This window comes from Chlorocebus sabaeus, chromosome 7 (genome assembly GCF_047675955.1).
Source record: "Chlorocebus sabaeus isolate Y175 chromosome 7, mChlSab1.0.hap1, whole genome shotgun sequence".
Lineage (NCBI taxonomy): Eukaryota > Metazoa > Chordata > Mammalia > Primates > Cercopithecidae > Chlorocebus > Chlorocebus sabaeus.
This window is the reverse complement of record NC_132910.1, coordinates 16633567-16651853: the sequence shown is the minus strand read 5'-3', so window position 1 is coordinate 16651853 and position 18287 is coordinate 16633567. Positions and strand designations below refer to the sequence as shown.

Genomic DNA, 18287 nt, shown 5'->3' with positions numbered 1-18287 from the left:
ACAACTGAGACTATCACTTTAGGATTTTTTGTGCACAATAAAATTTAAAGAAAAAAATTCTAAGGAAATAACTAACAAGATTAATAACAGATTACGAAATGCTATGTAGGATTGAAATAGAACATGAACACCTTCTCAAAACTGGTTGTTGGCTTGTGTGTCGTTTAGCCAAGAGCGAGACAGATGCTCTGCCATACTTAACATGACATTTCTACGTATGCTAAGATAGAAGGCTTCCTATTTTTATATTTTAATCTACTTTGACACAATTATGTAACAGGAGACAAACCTCTTTGTACAGAGATGCTGGAACTTTCATAAATTACCATTCAAAGGGAACATAAATGAAGCTATTAATAAACACAGATCCCACAATCCTTACACAAACTAGGAAATGGCCTTAATTCTTTCTTTCTTTCTTTCTTTCTTTTTTTTTTCCCTCTCCACAATCTGCATTTGTTATTTTTCTTAGCCAGGGCAGAATTCCCATGCCTTGAATAACTCACTTCACAGGGCTAAGCAAAGGCTTGTGCACAATGGCTAAAAAGTTTGTTTTAAAATTTTAAGTCAGCATTTCACCAACACAATGCCCTATATTCCAGGACTTAGCTTTCCTCCTTCCATTCTTTTCTCTTTTACTCAGTATCTCACCTTTCCCCAGACACCCTTCAGTAACACTTGGCCCCAATTCAGTGGATAACTCCTGGGAAGGGAAAGGAACTAACATTTACCGAGTGTCCACAGTATGTCTCAGCTTCATGTCAGGGTTTTAAATAGGCGCTCTCATTTACCCTTCATTATCACCCAAAGGGTAGAAGCCATTATGACCCCTATTTTACAGATGGGGAAATAGGGGCTCAGAAAAAGCAAGTAATTGCCCAAGATCACACAAGCTAGGGAGTAGCACAGGCAGAATTCAAACCGAAGTCTGTATTACATGAAAGCCAGTGTTCTTCCTATTATGTCATGGGCAGCATTTACTTGCAGAGAATATTTCCAGCTTTCCCAGTGGAAATTACTACTTACCACACCTGGGCACTGACAGACTATGTTCAGCATAATTATTCAGAAAACCAATTGTTTATGAGTTAGTATTTGATGTCACTTAACACCTATATCACAGAGAAAAAGGATCAAGTGAGGAAGAAAGCTCATGAGGATGGAGGCACACCGCCTCTACCGTGTTACGACTCCATTATCATCAACCTACCAAGGAAGCAGAGCTGCTGGGTCCAGCCTTCTAAAAAGGAGGTTACTGCTGAGCACAAAAAAATGAGGCCAGGAATTCTGAGATAAAATGGTCCCAGTTTTCCCTCCCAACCTGTCCTGCTTCAGGTACACCACCAACTTACACTGTTAAAGAAAGACACTGGCAATGTGCTGGTAACATTTTTAAAACACTGGTTGTACTGATACAAACTTAAAGAAAGACTGGCTGAACAGTTCATCCAGAGGACACAGGGAGAACATATAAAAGCAGATTTGGGGCCTGGTGCGGTGGCTCACGCCTGTAATCCCCGCACTTTGGGAGGCCAAAGCGGGTGGATCACCTAAGGTCCGGAGCTCGAGACCAGCCTGGCCAACATGGCAAAACCCTGACTCTACTAAAAAATCAGCCGGGCATGGTAGCGCACGCCTGTAATGCCAGCTACTCGGGAGGCTGAGGTAGGAGGTGGAGGTTGCAGTGAGCTGAGATTGCGCCACTGAACTCCAACCTGGGTGACAGAGCAAGACTCTGTCTCAAAACAAAACAAAACAAAAAAAAAGCAGATTTGGCTACAAAGACTAATGAAGTTATTATGAAAGTTATGTATGCAAAGGAAATTCCTTAAAGCATGGGGGGGGAAATGTAAATTTGACCCAAAATGCAATAATTAAATGTTTTTTGCTGGGACAACTCATACTTTCAAAAATAGGTTAAGTTGCCTCCTCCCCAACGTTGGCATTCTACTAAGGAGCATGACCAATCATTTAAAAATTGGCAGTGATAAAAATGCACTTAGAGTTGCTTCATATACCCTAAAACATTTGATGAAAATAAAACATTTTACGTACTTACATTGACCAATCCGAAATAGTGTTCATTGATTGGAAACTGCTCTGGACCAATGTCTTTTTCCAGAGCAGAGGCATTGGTGCCCTAAAAGAGAAAAATAGCAAAAGTTCTGTTGCATGTAAAATAGATGAAAAGTAAAATCATACTTAGAAGAGTCTACTATTGAGACAAGCATCTCCCCCGGTCAACATGGTATTTGGTGATGTTTGCGCTGAAGGAAAATGTGTCAGAAGTAAAGCAGAAGAGCAGTTAATAATGTCAGCCTTATTCCTCTCCTCATTGAACTTATTCATCCCCTCAAACCTACTCTACTTGACTTCAATTTTCTTCCAATTAGAAAAGAAAGTTTGAGATAGGCAAATGAACAAACAATCGCCAAGAACTTCTGAATAAGGAACATGGGCATTTCAAACAGCCACAGCAGCTTTTGTAATATTTGATGGCATACAGAATCATATCACCACTATCAAAGTCAATGTCTTCATTTTAATAAAGATTTACTGAGCACACACTAAGCCAGACACTGTTCTCTAGGTCTGGGCATGGATAACAGAACAGTGAACTAAACGCATGATGCCTGCTCTCATGGAGTTCGCACTTTAGCAGATGAAGACAGACTGAAAGGAAAAGTGTGTTGGAGAGTTTATTTAAAAATAATAGTGCAGGGGCTGGGTGCAGTGTCTCACGCCTGTCAAATCCTAGCACTTTGGGAGGCCGAGGTGAACGGATCACTTGAGGTCAGGAGTTCGAAACCAGCCCAGTCAACATGGTAAAATCGCATCTCTACTAAAAATACAAAAATTAGCCAGGTGTGGTGGCAGGCATCTGTAATTCCAGCTACTCAGGAGGCTGAGACATAAGAACTGCTTGAACCCAGAGGCTGGAGGTTGCAGTGAGCCAAGATTGTGCCACTGCACTCCAGCCTGGGTACAGAATGAGACTCCATTGGAAGGGAAGGAGAAGGGGAAGGGGAAGGGAGATGGATGGAGGGAGGGAGGGAGGGAGGGAGGAAAGAAGGAAGGAAGGAAGGAAGGAAGGAAGGAAGGAAGGAAGGAAGGAAGGAAGGAAGGAAGGAAGGAAAATACTGCAATGCAGAAAAATAAAGTAGGAAATGTGGATGGGGAAGACAAGGAGTAAGGATGGGGAAGAGGCATACAGGCTGTAGAGGGTGGATAGCAGCACCTTTATTTTTTTATTTCATTTTTTGAGACAGGTTGTTACTCTATCACCCAGGCTGCAGTGCAGTGGATTATGGCTTACTATAACCTCAAATTCCTGGGCTCAAGTGATCCTCCTACCTCAGCCTCCCAAGTAGCTGGGACTACATGTGCACACCACCATGACCAGCTAATTTTTTTTATTTTTGGTAGAGACACGGTCTCATTATGTTGTCCAGGCTGGTCTCAAACTCTTGGCTTCAAGCAATCCTCCCACCTCATCCTCCCAAAGTGCTGAGATTATAGGTGTGAGCCACGACGCCCAGCCTGCACCTTTAAATAGAGTGGTCAGGGAAGACCTTACTGAGAAGGCAAATGTCCAAAGAATATTGTAAATAGTGAAGAAATACAAGTTAAAACCTAACCTTTCCCAAATGCATCAAATTGGTAAGCTACATGACAATCCGGCATGATAACAGCTACTGGGTACACTTTCTATGTGCCACGGACTGTGCTATTTATGCTCACAACAATCCTGTGAGGTAAGTACTATTACTATCCCCATTGCACGGACAAGGAACTTAAGACTCAGAAGCATTTAAGAATCCACCTAAGGTCCATTGTAAGTGGTAGAGCTAGGACTTGAACCCAAGAGGCAGACTTGAGAGTCCACAATCACAAGCAAATGCTGTACAGAGCAATTCTAATATTAAACCTTTTGTTGAGTCCCATTAAGCGTCAGTTACTGGCAAATGATTATCATCACTCCATAAGACCTGCATGAGTCTTCTAGGATTAGGAAAAATGACCCAAGTTCAGTCCAATATGGTAAGTAGTTTGGGAAGCAGGTAAAATAAGACTCCATTTGTACCATGGACTCTATCATCATTCTAGAGAAGGCTCTGTCTACCTTCGCAGGCCATCATGGAAGACTAACAGCTCACAGAAACTTAAGACTTGAGACACAGGTATTTTTTAATGAATAAGAAAAAAGTTTTGGCTAGACATGGTGGCCCACACCTGTAATTCCAGCACTTGGGAGGCCAAGGTGGGTGGATCCCTTGAGCCCCAGTGGTTCGAGACCAGCCTGGGCAACATGGTGAAACCCTGTCTCTGCAAAAGATACAAAATTTAGCGGGACGTGGTGGCACAAACCTGTAGTTTCAGCTACTCAAGAGGCTGAGGTGGAAGGATCATCTGAGCCTGGGGAGGTAGAGGCTACAGTGAGCTGTGATGGCACCATTGCATTCCAGCTTGGGCAACAGAGTGATACCCTGCCTCAAAAAAGAAGAAAGAAAAGAAAAGAAGGAAAGGAAAGGAAAGGAAAGGAAAAAGGAAAGGAAAAAGAAAAGGAAACAGAAAACGAAAGAAGGAAGGAAGGAAGGAAGTTTCATTTTTAAAAATTGATCTGCTGTTACTATTTATTCTGGACTCACAATTGGCATCTCCTCTCACAGAAAGAAGTGACCAAAACATAACTGAGAACCAGTAAAAATGGCCACGTGTCCCTAAGTAAACACTAAATGCAAAATGACCCTCCTCAGACCACAGAACTACAGCAGAAATGGCACACAGCCTCCCCTCATCATAACATCCTTCAAATTCCACTTGTTTCCTATGTCCTTAATATTGTTCCACCAAACTAATAACTCCCTTTACTTGTCATCTGAGACTTAGAGTTCAAGGATCATTTGTGTCTAGGATAGTTTCCATGTTTTTTCATTAGTCACTGCCTTCACAATAATGTGACACTATATACAAGGCTGAATTTTTGAAATAACACATCAAATTACGGTAGGACTTTATGGTATAGACAAAAATCACTAAAAATTTTCAATAAAGTTATATCTCAAGCATAAATCAATGTAAATAATGCATATTAAATATACCCCCATAGCCATTTTTCAAGCAAAATTAGGATATATGGCTTACAGCCCAGGAGGAATATCAGATATAAAAGTATAGCACATGGAGACAGATACCATTAAATCTTTCTTTATGAGGTAGGAACATATTCAAGTTAATCCATGATTTTTGCTATTTGGAAATTCTTAGGTTCGGTTTGCTTTTGCTACCTATCTTAACATTTTCACATTTTGGGAGGCGGCAACCTGGAGGTGGAGGTCATGACTCATATAAAGGATGGCAACCCAGGGGCCAGTGTTCAAGAGAAATACGCTGGAGACAGAGGCCTGGCCCACTCAGGCAGGAAGCTGGGTGTACCACAGCACAGCACAGCACAGCACAGTGAAAAATCAAAGTGAGCTCTCTGTGCCTTCAGTGAAACCTTGCTCTACTCTGAGGTCAGCACTTCCTCACCACCCCTCAGGTTGAGCTTGCTTGGGTCTGGAAGGGTCAGGAGGAGAAGTTTGCTGGGCCCTGATCCTTGGCGCTGCTTCTAGACCATGATACCCTCACCCTCTTGTAAAAACACTTCCCTTTCTTTTTTTTCTTTTTTTTTCTTTTGAGACGCAGTCTTGCTCTGTCCCCAGGCTGAAGTGCACTGGCTTGACCTTGGCTCACTGCAACCTCCACCCCCCGGGTTCAAACAATTCTCCTGGGGCAGGCGCGGTGGCTCACGCCTGTAATCCCAGAGCTTTGGGATGCCAAGGTGGGCAGACTGCCTGAGATCAGGAGTTTGAGACCAGCCTGGCCAACATGATGAAACTCTGTCTCTACTAAAAATGCAAAAATTGACCAGGTGTGGTGGTGGGCACCTATAATCCCAGCTACTCGGGAGGCTGAGGCAGGAGAATCACTTGAACCCAGGAGGCGGAGGTTGCAATGAGCCGAGATCGTGCCATTGCACTCCGGCCTGGGCGACAAGAGCAAGACTTCGTCTCAAAAAACAAAAAACAAACAAAAAAAATTCTCCTGCCTCAGCCTCCTGAGTAGCTGGGATTACAGGCACCTGCCACCATGCCCAGCTAATTTTTGTATTTTTACTAGAGATGGGGTTTCACCATGCTGGCCAGGCTGGTCTCAAACTCCTGACCTCAACTGATCCACCTGCCTTGGCCTCCCAAAGTGCTAGAATTACAGGTGTGAGCCACCGCGCCCAGTCAAAACATCTCCCTTTCTGAGGTCTATAACTCCCACTACTGTGAAGCTCCCTCCTTGCCCCTCTTCTTGGCTGACCCCAGCTAGTGGAAGACCTACACTTATACTACAACGCTTACCATCCCAGGTGATTTCAACACCCATGTGGATGGATGAGCCATCCCACACATGCTCTCGCAGCAACTTGATGTCCTATTTTTCAATTGTCTTTTATTTCACTCCACTTTTTAAAATTCCATTCCACTTCAGCTACCCCTCCCATAGACACCCTGGATCTGGTCATCACCCTGAAATCCTCAAATGCAGCTGCCCACAATCTACCCAAACTCAGCTGTCAGCTGGCTGCTTCTACTTCTTCTTTTTTTTTTTTTTTTTTTTTTTGCCTCCTTATACCCTCCAGGCAATGTTACCACTGGCTTCTTTTAAGCCCACAGTCCTAGCCACACCTACATCTCTCCAGAACCTCTAGTCCTCTACTTTCTCATTCAGCTTTGAGTCTATGGATAATGGATCCAGCTGCTCTTCTAAATAGCCCTCACCCTGCCCTTTGGCCATACATCTGGTAAGAAAGCCAAGCCAGTGTAAACCAAACATTTTCCTCTCTGAACATACACCCAGACAAATGTGCAATGCTAGAGGGAAAAAAAGTCAAACAACCAAGCTGACTAGATTCACTGGAATGCCCCCATTTCAAGTGGCCCACAACAGGTCCCACATTCCAGGGTTTCTCCAGTGCATTCACTTTCCACTCCACAGTGCTCATTTCCAACGGTCCCCAAGCTCCTCAAAACCTTGCCATCCCCTTGACCTTTCTCACTGGCCTTCCACTCAACAGAAAAAAGCAAAACAAAACATTAACTGTTAGACAGGGACTCCCCCAACTTCCTATATGCCTCTTTCTTGCTAATGACAGAGAGCAAGAAAATGATCAGATCCTTCCCATCAGCATTTAAACATGCTCCAGCTCCCATATCAAAAATATACACACCCACACTGCCCCAAACATCACCTCCAGTTATCAGCTCCTCCTCACTTCCCCCTCAGAGCTAAACTTTCTTAAACAACTGTTTATTCTGAAACATTTATGGATGAATCAGATGATTTCTGAGATGGGTCTCAAACAATCTGGTGGTGAGGCTGGGGAGAAGTGGGGGTTCGGGGGATAAAGCTATATTGTTGAAGTTGAGTGATGGGTGTGTAGGGGCTCACTGTGCTTTCTGTTTATTTTTCACATATATGTATATAGGCAAAATAGTAGCCCCCCCAACCTCCATAACTAGAGAATACATGACCTGACATGGCAAAAGGAAATTCAGGCTGTAGATGGAATTAATTTGCTAACCTAGTGACCTTACAATAGGGAGACCTACCTATTCTCCAGGTAGGCCCAATGGGATCAATCATAAGGGTCCTTCCAAGTGAGAGACAGAAGCAGAAGAGATCAGAGTGAGGCAATGCGTGAGGTCTCAGCTCGCCCTCACTGGCTTTGAAGATGGAGGAAGAGGCCAGAGACCAGCAAGGCAGGCAGCCTTTGGAAAACAGGAAAGCCAAGAAAATGGGTCTCCTTTCAGCCTCCCGGAAGAGCACAGTCTGGCACTACCTTGATTTTAGCCCGGTGAGACCCATTTCAGACTTCTGACCTCCAGAACTGTAAGATCAAAAATGTATATTGTTTAAGACACTAAGTTGGCCAGGCGTGGTGGCTCACACCCGTAATCCTAGCACTCTGGAGTCCAAGGCGGGCGGATCACAAGGTCAGGAGTTCAAGATCAGCCTGGCCAATATGGTGAAACCCCATCTCTAGTGAAAATACAAAAATTAGCCGGGCGTGGCAGCAGGCACCTGTAGTCCCAGCTACTCGGGAGGCTGAGGCAGGAGAATGGCGTGAACCTGGGAGGCAGAGGTTGCAGTGAGCCAAGATGGTGCCACTGCACTCCAGCCCTGGGCAACAGAACAAGACTCTATCTCAAAAAAAAAAAAAAAAAAAAAAACAGACACTAAGTTAATGGTAATTTGTTACAGCAGTAATAGTAAATTAATACAAAATGTCTCAGGTGTTCCATAATAAAATCATTTTTTTCTTTTTTATGAGACAGGGTCTCACTCTATTGTCCAGACTGCAATGCACTGGTGTGATCTCGGCTCACTGCAGCCTTGACCTCCCAGGCTGAAGCGATCCTCCCACCTCAGCCTTCCAAGTAGCTGGGGCTACAGGTGCATACACCCACACCCAGATAATTTTTGTATTTTCTGTAGAGACAGTTTTGCCATGTTGCCCAGACTGGTCTCAAACTCCTGGGCCCAAGCGATCTGCCTACTTTGGCCTCCCAAAGTGCTGGGATAACAGGTATGAGCCACCGCACCCAGCCTCCTAATAAAATCTTAAGACTTGTCTCCACTTCCTCATCTCCAAATCACTCCTCAAAAAGCCCCTTCTGGGCTCTACTCTCACTTCATCACTGTTGAGTTTCAAATGTGGCAAACTCCATGGCACTTTTAGGTGGCTGACTTTTTCCAGGGGCTGTCTGGGGCCCTCCACCCTCTCCCGGGCCCAGGCAGGAACCACTCACATGGCTTTAATCAGCTGCTATGTGCCAACCATTTCCAACTCTTTCTCGGCAGCCCGGAAACCTCACTTGTGAGCTCCAGGCTCAATGAATACTGGCAAGTCCACTTATTTGTCTCACAGGATCTCAAAATCAATTTACCTAAAACTAGATTTTTCACTTATCTGGTGTTTCCTTGCTCAGAAAAGGACAATATCCTCCTCTTCTTGGCTCATGCCAGAAACCTACGGGTCATGCCGACATCGTCCTCTGCACTCTTCGCCCATCCATCACTGTCCTATTGCCTCACCCTCATTAAATCTCTCGATCCCATGTGCTTCTCTTGTACTCTACTGCCACCAGCTAGGTCAGACTACCAGATCTCTCATCTGAATTACAACCACATGCTGAATGGCCTCTACCGCCCATCTTACCTACCTCTAACCCCACCATCAACGCTGCAAAAAGTGCTCTTGTAAAATATGACTCTGCTTAAAATCCTCCAGTGACCTTCACTGCTGTCTCCAACCTCATCTCCTGCCCCCATCCCCTGTCCCAATGGCCCTCCTGCTGTTCTTTGGTACCTCAAATGCCCCTGCTTACTATCTGAGTACTCCTCCTTCCCTGCTTCTTCAGACACCTGTGTCCCAGCATCCTGCAAGGCCAGCTTAAAGGTCAGCTCCCAGGAGTATTCTACACTGGCACCCCTAAGTTAAGTCAGCCTCTGTGACAGAGAGAATACTGCCCCTCCCAAAGTTGTCCAGGCCCTAATCCCTAGAACCCATGATGATGTTACCTTATGTGGCAAAAGGGACTTTGCACATATGATTAAATAATTAAGAACCTAGAGATGGGGAGATTATCCTGGATTATCCAGGAGACCCAGTGTAATTACAAGTGACTTCAAGAGAGGGAGGCAGGAGGGTCAGAGTCAGTGAGGAGACTGACAACAGACGTAGAGGTCAGACGGAGAGACTGAAGATGCCATGCTGCTGGCCTTGAAGAGGGACGAAGGAGCCATGAGCCAAGGGATGCAGGCAGCCTCTACAAAGTAGAAAAGGCAAGGAAATAGACTCTCCCCTAGAGCCTCTGGAAGGTGTACAGCCCTGCTGCACCTGGATTTTAAGGCTTGTGACCTCCAGAACTGTAAGATAATATATTTGTGTCTTTTTAACCTACTAAGTTTTTGGTAATTTTTACAGCAGCAACAGGAAAGTAATACACCCCTCCCCAAGCTCCGCTTCCCACTCATAGCATCCTGTATGTCTCCCTTGTATATTCCAGTTATTATTTATATAATTATTAACATCTGTCCAATGCCCTAAATTATATATATAATATATAATAATTATATATATATAATATATAATAATTATATATAATTTTGTGTGAATATATATAGATATTGCTCATGGGAGCAAAGAACGTGTCTGACCTGCCCAATGCTGCACTCTCAGTGGCTAGCACATAGTAGTCCCACAATACCTGCTGCATGAACTGATGGCTGGATGAATGCGTGCATGGACAGGGATGTGTAGGGCTGCCTGGGTAGTTTCCATGTGCATGATAATTTGGAAACATATGTTTGTGCACTCCCTATGTACTGTTCAGTGAGGCATAAGCAATACCCTTCATCACTTCCCCATTCTCCCTTCCCCTTTATAGACACATACTCTAAGAATTGGTTTCCATGGATACAGAATGTCACTGATATTGACATTTGGAACCAAACTCTTATTTCACATGCTAGCATTTTTCATTGGTAACATGAATTTTTGTGCATCCTTAACAGACTTAGGGCTTAAATATGTTAAATGTAAATGTTTGCATGATAAAAGAACACAGACATGATAAGGAATGTTTCATGAGATGATCATGATAATTGCTTAAAGATAAATTAAGCAGTAGTATCAAAGTTTTAAATGACCACAACCTTCAACCCTGCAATTCGACTTTTTTATTCTACTATATTTTCATAGAGGTAGAAAAAGAGACAAAGGCTGTAAAAAGACTCAAATAATATAAGTGTGGCTTAAACAAGATGGAAATTTATTTTTCTCTCATGTAAGTATGCAAGAAGACGCAGCGTGGGCCTGATACAGCAGCTCTGCAGCGTTGAGGACTCAGGGTCCTTTTACCTTGTTGTGCTGTCATCCTGAAGAGCCAGTTTCTATCTTTGGAACCAATATGGCTACTCTAGCTCATACCATCAAATGACCTCTGCCAGGGGGAAGCAGAAAAAAAAATGGGAAAGGACTGATCCTCTTCTTTCAAAGATGCTCCTGGAAGCTGCACAAGTTACTTTTGCTCACAATCCTGCTAGCCAGAATCTAATCTAGTCATACGGCCACACCTAGCTGCAAGGGAGCTTGGTAAAGGTGGTCTTTACCTGGGCAGCCATGACCAGGTAAAATGTCTCTAGAAATGAAAAATGCATTTTTTTTTTTTTTTTTTTTTTGAGACAGCTTCTTACTCTGTCGCCCAGGCTGGAGTGCAGTGGTGCCAACAGGGTTCACTGCAGCCTCAACCTCTCAGGCTCAAGTGATCCTCTTACCTCAACCCCAAGAGTAGCTGGTACTACAGGCATGTGCTACCATGCCTGGCTTTTTTTCTTGTAGAGTCAGGGTCTTGCCATGTTGTCCAGGCTGGTCTCGAAATTCCTGGGCTCAAACAATCCTTTCCCCTTGACCTCCTAAAGTGCTGGGATTACTGGTGTGAGCCATTGTGCCTGGCTGAAAAATGGATACTGAGGGGACAATCAGCAGTCATATCCCTGCAGCAAGGTTTGTATCAGGAAAAAAGAAAAAGAAAAAAGTAACTTGAATTGGTTAAATAATTATAGTAATTCATATGATGGAATACCATGTAACTAATTTAAAAAGTAAAGTTACCCTACAGGTACTGCTATGAAAATTTGCCTAAGATACAATGATAAGTAAAAACATGTTACAGAGTAACAACGTGTTGTATAGGACAAAACTGTAAATGTGGTTCATTCCATCAACAGACACTGAGCCCTGTGGTGTGCCTGGCTCTATTCTACATCTGAGGGACACAAGGTGAACAAAGCAGACCAGGCCACTGTATTCAACATCTACATTTTAATGGAAATTTCTGAAAGAACACTTGAGAGATTATAACAGTGGTCCCCAGCATCAGGGAGTAGGCCTAGAAGAAGAGGAGGTTAAGAACGGGCTTTTCTTATTATCTTTTTAACTCTTTGAATTTGCACTATGAGCATATATTATTTTTTATTAAAATTTTAGGTCAGGCTCATGGCTGTAATCCCAGCAGCTTGGGAGGCCAAGACAAGTGGATCACCTGAGGTTGGGAGTTCAAGACCAGCCTGATCAACATGGAGAAACTCCGTCTCTACTTAAAAAAAAAAAATACAAAATTAGCCAGGCGTGGTGGCGCATGACTGTAGTCCCAGCTACTCAGGAGGCTGAGGTAGGAGAATTGCTTGAACCCGGGAGACAGAGGTTGCAATGAGCCAAGATCGCACCATTGCACTCCAGCCTGGGCAACAAGAGCAAAACTCCATCTCAAAAAAAAAAAAAAAATTAACAAATTTTTAAAAATGTAATAAAAGTTTAGTAAATGAATGCCCTGCAGACCAGTTGCCTAAGGCTCTTGGCAAATACCTCAGAGTTGTATTTGGCCATTTTTTTTTCACCACTATGAAATGCCTTTGATTTCAGTCACTTTACCTCTTTGTGGCCTTAGTTTCCTGGCTGAGAGGTTGGGCTGCTGATATCCAGTCTGACTATTCCTCAGGGCAGCAGAGAGAATGAAGCAAAAACTGGGAATGTTATCAGCACTGTATAAATCGTAAAGTATGTTACAAATCCAAGAGACTGCACTTCTATTGCTAGCACCCTGCACAAGACACAAATGGCAATGAGGGGCACTGAAAAATAATTGCTATATGACCAGATGGTGAACAAAGTACCTATCTAGTGGGCTAAATCACAGGGTCTGGAAGCATAAGAAACATAGGGTTCTTATTTCCATCAGTAAAAAATGTGGTAACCTTTGAAAAACAATGCAGCCAACTTTATTAAAAATAGCATCTGAGCTGGGACAAGTTCCAACACGACTATCATCTCAGCTCCTCAACGCACCTCTGAAAGCAATTCTATGACTACCAAGGGGTGCTACTAAAACACAAACAACAATAACAAAATCCCAGGAAGGATGATTCATAAATGCATAAGATGGAAAAAGAAAGAAATGTTTTGAAGCAATTTACAAGGAAAACAAGTTAGAATTTCTTCCTTGGTTGGGGGTTAAAGGATGAAAATGGCCTTGCCCAGAAGGAGGAAATAATGAAAACAATGGCATTAAAAGGTCTGGAAAAACCAATGAGAACTCTGTCAAAATATGCAAGAGCCTAAAACAAAAACACAGGGACCAGGAAGGGTCCTTGGAGAAGAGCCAGACCATGCCACAGATTAAAAAACGAAGGCCCAGAGAAGCAAACGTACTTGCCCAAGATCTTTCCAAGGCAGCTCATTTATCTGCATCCTAGGACATGCAGCCTTTCTTTCAAGTTTGTACAAGGAAGGGACACAAGAAAGGCCAAAGATAATATGTAAGGATTTCTAAGTACATAGAGAATAAGTCATTAATTATACACCATAAATTAAAGTAGATGACAGGAGAGGTGAACATTGCTGCTAAAACCACATTTGTAGATCTATGGTTCAAAAGGCTACTCTACTTATCAACTATACTTTCAAAGTACAAAGCACATAAAGGACCTATTTTCAAAAGGACTAGTGTTCCCAGAAATCTGATGACAAAGATCATTTCTATAGTCTTATGGAGAAAGTGAAGCAAAAATGAAGTGACTCAGTCCAAGATCTCAGGATGAGTCAGAAGTCACCCGACAGAATTCAAGTGTGATCACAGAGGAATTATGGCCACTGATGCCTCTGATGTAATTAATAATAATAGAGAACTCATAAATAGCATAGACTGTGTACAGTCACATTCTAGGGATTTTACCTGTATTTCATTCATTTTAATCCTCATAAAAACTCTAAGGCAGATGCTGCTACTGGCCTTATTTTAAAGATAAGAAAACTAAGAGGGCAGGGAACTATTCAAGTTCACACAGCTGCTGAGTACTGGAATTGGGTTTGAACTTTAGCAATCTGGCTCCAGTGTGTGTACCCCCAACTACTACATAATATTGACTCTCAGGGAGGCAGAGTCTCCTTGGAACCACAGAACTGAAAGAACTGAAGAAACCGAAGAGGTCACGAAGTTGTCAGGAGAACCCCCTTCCTTCTGAAGCACCCCTTGAAATTTTCCAGAATGAGAACACACAAGTCCTTTTCTGTGAAATCTCTACAGAGTACTGGCAACCCGTTTAGAGGAAACATAAAATTGAGATTGGGAGTCAGGGGAGACATGAGATGTAGTCAAGAGGAAAGCAGATTTTTTTTCAAAATCATTTCAAAGACTGTGGACCTTTTATCTAGCCAAATAATAAAAACAAATAATGTCAACTTTTAAAAAGCTAAAAGAGAAAACCGTATCAAAAAGCGAATTTGAATTCTAGGGAGTAAACCATTTTACACCTAATAATGAAATAATGTACAATCTTCTCTACTAAATACTTAGATAGATACTGACAATAATATAACAAAGACAATGGAAAAGGGAGAGAGAGAAAGTGCATATGTAGAACAAAATGTGTTAATATATTAATATAGCTTATCTCTTGGTAACATAGCTTATCTCTTGGATTACTGCAGGGAGAGGGGTGGTGAAGGAGAGAACTGGCAATGAATTAAATTGAGGAAAGAAATTGTTTATTTTAATCCAAAGAAAGTTGCAGAATATCTGTTATGCCTTTAAAAGATACAAACCCACAGACCAGCCAGGAGCACTATCCATCTCCTCCTCTAGCTGCCTCTCCTCATCATTTGTTTCAACATCACTCTTCAAAGCTACCTTCCCTGACCCTTCCCACTCACAGAATCCTGTCTGTTCCTCCACAGCCCTTAGAACAATCTGTAACATCATAATTGTAATTATTTAACAACTGTCTTCCCACTAGACCACAGGTCTGCAACTAACAGCCCATGGGCAGATTATGCCAACTGTCGTCATAAATAAAGTTTTACTGCAACACAGCCATGATCATTCATTTACTTATGGCAACTATTTTCACAGTATTAACAGCAGAATTGCGTAGCTGTGATACAGACACTACGGCCCACAAAGCCTAAAACATTTACTCTCCAGACATTTACAGAAAAGCTTACCAACCCCTGTACTAGGCCATAAACTTTATAAGGGCAGCAATTAGGTACGATTCATTTGCCAGCACCTAGTAGTATGTCTGGTGTATAGAAGGCATTTGATAAATTTGCTCATTGAATAAACTTGGGAAGTAGGGGGAACGTTAGCAGTAGGTGCCACTCATTCAGACAATTTCACATCTACATATTCGTTTAATCTTGCTTGCTAACCCAAGGCAGATGACTCTTAATATCCCCATTCTACACATGAAAAAAATGTACGGAAACTGCCCAAGCTCACTCAGCCAATAAGAGCAGATCTGGGATTCAAACCTACAACAATTCCATTCCTGAGTCTGAGCTCTGGACCACAAGCCAGGAGAGAAGATATTCTCATTCACATTTTCAGTAATTCTTTAGCTACAGATGTAAGGTTTGGGCAGACAGCCAGAACTGTCTCTGAGTATGTCCACTTTGACTGCTGGCTGTCACACATTACCTAACCACCGGGCACTTACCCAGAGTGGCTACGAATGCCTGACCTGTTTAGTTAGCAACATGTCACCACAGAGCCCCTGTCCCACTGAGCAATACTGAATGTGACTCTCTCTGCCAAATAAATCATTGATGGGAACTCATTATCCCCATGTCATAGCTGAAGGAAATGAGGTTAACTAACTTGCCAAGGTCAAATGTTAGCATAAGGCAGAGGTAAGTGGTGAACCTATGATCTTAACACCATTATTCTACAACACTGGTTCCTGTTTCAACAGCCCATTCCTCTCCAGGCTTTAACAGGGAAAGCAATCATGAACAAGAAGGCAGTCAAGGGGCATTTTCATTCCACAGCATGACAGTGTGTCACTTCTATGTCTTATATCAGGGGTCCCCAAGCCCCAGGGACAGTTCTGTGACCTGTTAGGAACCAGGCAGCACAGCAGGCAAGCAGGCATTATCACCTGAGCTGTACCTCCTGTCGGATCAGCAATAGTGTTAGATTCTCACAGGAGAGTGAACCCTATTGTGAACTGCGCAGCAGAGGGATCTAGGTTGCGTACTCCTTCTGAGAGTCTAATGCCTGATAATCTGAGGTGGAACGTTCATCCCAAAACCATCCCCAGCCCTGCCCAGGTTTGTGGAAAAGTTATCTTCCACAAAACCTGTCCCTGGTGCCAAAAAGTTTGGGGACCGCTATCTTACATGATACTGAATTAAAAAAAAAAAACTCTGAAAAAAAACCTTGGGGTAGGTGCAGTGGCTCACGCCTGTAATCCCAGCACTCTGGGAGGCCAAGGCGGGCGGATCACAAGGTCAGGAGTTTGAGATCAGCCTAACTAATATGGTGACACCCCGTTTCTACTAAAAATACAAAAAATTAGCCGGGCGTGGTGGCACGCACCTGTAAGCCAAGCTACTAAGGAGGCTGAGGCAGGAGAATCGCTTGAACCCAGGAGGCGGAGGTTGCAGTGAACTGACATCATGCCATTGCACTCCAGCCTGGGGGACAGAGAGGGTCTCCATCTCAAAACAAAAACAAAAATTAGCCAGACATGGTGGCATGTATCTGTAATCCCAGCTACTCGGGAGGCTGAGGCAGGAGAATCGCTTGAACCCGGGAGGCAGAAGTTGCAGTAAGCCGAGATCACGCCACTGCACTCCAGCCTGGGAGGCGGAGAGAGACTATATCTCAAAAACAAACAAACAAAAACAAACAAACAAAAACCTCAACATGACTCCATTTAATAATTGTACACAGAGGCCAAAACATCTGCCACTGAAGAAAGCTGACCCTGGGATACTTGACTACATGACCATCCCAAGTCATTCTAGCAAGGACTGTTAAAAAATATCTAGAAAGAAGCTTTGGCTGGCAAAACAATTCTCCATATATTTAGAAATAACACAATGAAGTCCTTATGCCAAACTAAAACTTCAAGTCAAAAGCAGAACAAAGAATCTTGAGACCATGTCTGTTTTCTAGCTGCAGGTGGAAGACAAGGAAATAGCCACTCAGACCACTGAACTCAGTGAGCTAGAAGCAAGCATCTCATTTTCAAATCAATCTTTCTACAAAGCCACCAAGATGCTGCCTGAATTATCGTGTCCCTTAAGCTCCTACTTTACACAGAAATACACTTCCCATCTCTTCCCAGAAAGGCAGAGAGGAGGCTGGGGTCCTTGCAAAATCCCAGGTCAAAGAGGCCTTGATATGGTTTGGCTCTGTGTCCCCACCAAATCTCATCTAGAATTGTAATTCCCACAATTCTAGGGGCCTGGTGGGAGGTGACTGGATCATTGGGGTGGTCTTTCCACTTGCTGTTCTCATGATAGTTCTCACAAGATCCAGTTGTTTGAAAGTATGTGGCACTTTCCCTTTCCCTCTCTCTTGCTCTCTCCTGCTCCACCATGGTAAGATGTGCCTGCTTCCCCTACACCTTCTGTCATGATTTTAAGTTTCCTGAAGCCTCCCAGTCATGCTTCCTGTTGAGCCTTTGGAACCGTGAGTCAATTAAACCTCTTTTCTTCATAAATTACCCATCTCAGGTAGTTCTTTATAGCAGTGTGAGAATGCACTAACATAGGCCTGCTCTGCAAATTTTATTAATAGGGTGATTTCATCCTCCTATCTTCTCATCCAAGCTCAAGGTCTTCATCAGTGAAAATCACAACTCCTGCATTCCCACCTCACAGCATGGGGAGCACTGCAGGCGTCAACATGCCTCAATGCACTTGTGCAGCAACCTGCCCTCAGGAACCAGTCCCTCCTGGGTCAGTATTGCACCATCAGAGATATTTTCAACAAATGTAACAAAAAATCCTGAAATGTGCTAATTATGAAATATAAAATATAAAATTCTGGGCTCTCTCCTCCCACCCCCAATAGGGTAGCAATGGGAGAAAAAATATGAGCAAGTTGTTCTTTAGAGCAATGTTACTCAAAACGCTCTGTGGTGAGCTACATCCAGAAACTGAAAACATGGAGATAAAATGAGTGGATAGAGTAATTTTGTATCTGTCAAGTTTAGTAACAAAAAATTAAGGCTTGCATTTTATTTCTCTTTGGGTTTTTTTATTCCATTTTGCTAGTTATTCCTTTTTATTGTATTTTACAAATATATTGGTCTGAGACAGACTGAAAATAACAATAAAACTAGTCCTTCCCTGCAGACTCTGAAAATAATTACCAACAGCAAGGCATTTAAATAAAATTGAG

At 43.0% G+C, this 18287-nt stretch overlaps 1 protein-coding gene across 3 annotated transcripts in view; it reads right to left on the bottom strand.

Annotated features, from left to right (window-relative positions):
* USP46 (ubiquitin specific peptidase 46) overlaps positions 1–18287 on the bottom strand; it is a 72554-nt gene that overhangs the window by 41745 nt on the left and 12522 nt on the right. For 2 of the 3 annotated variants that reach the window (XM_007998723.3, XM_037989441.2), the window contains one exon: positions 2060–2140. The exons of the other annotated variant lie outside the window; for it this stretch is intronic. In XM_007998723.3, the coding sequence (XP_007996914.1) occupies positions 2060–2140 (81 nt within the window). The remainder of the gene's footprint in view (positions 1–2059; positions 2141–18287) is intronic. 3 annotated transcript variants of the gene reach the window in all.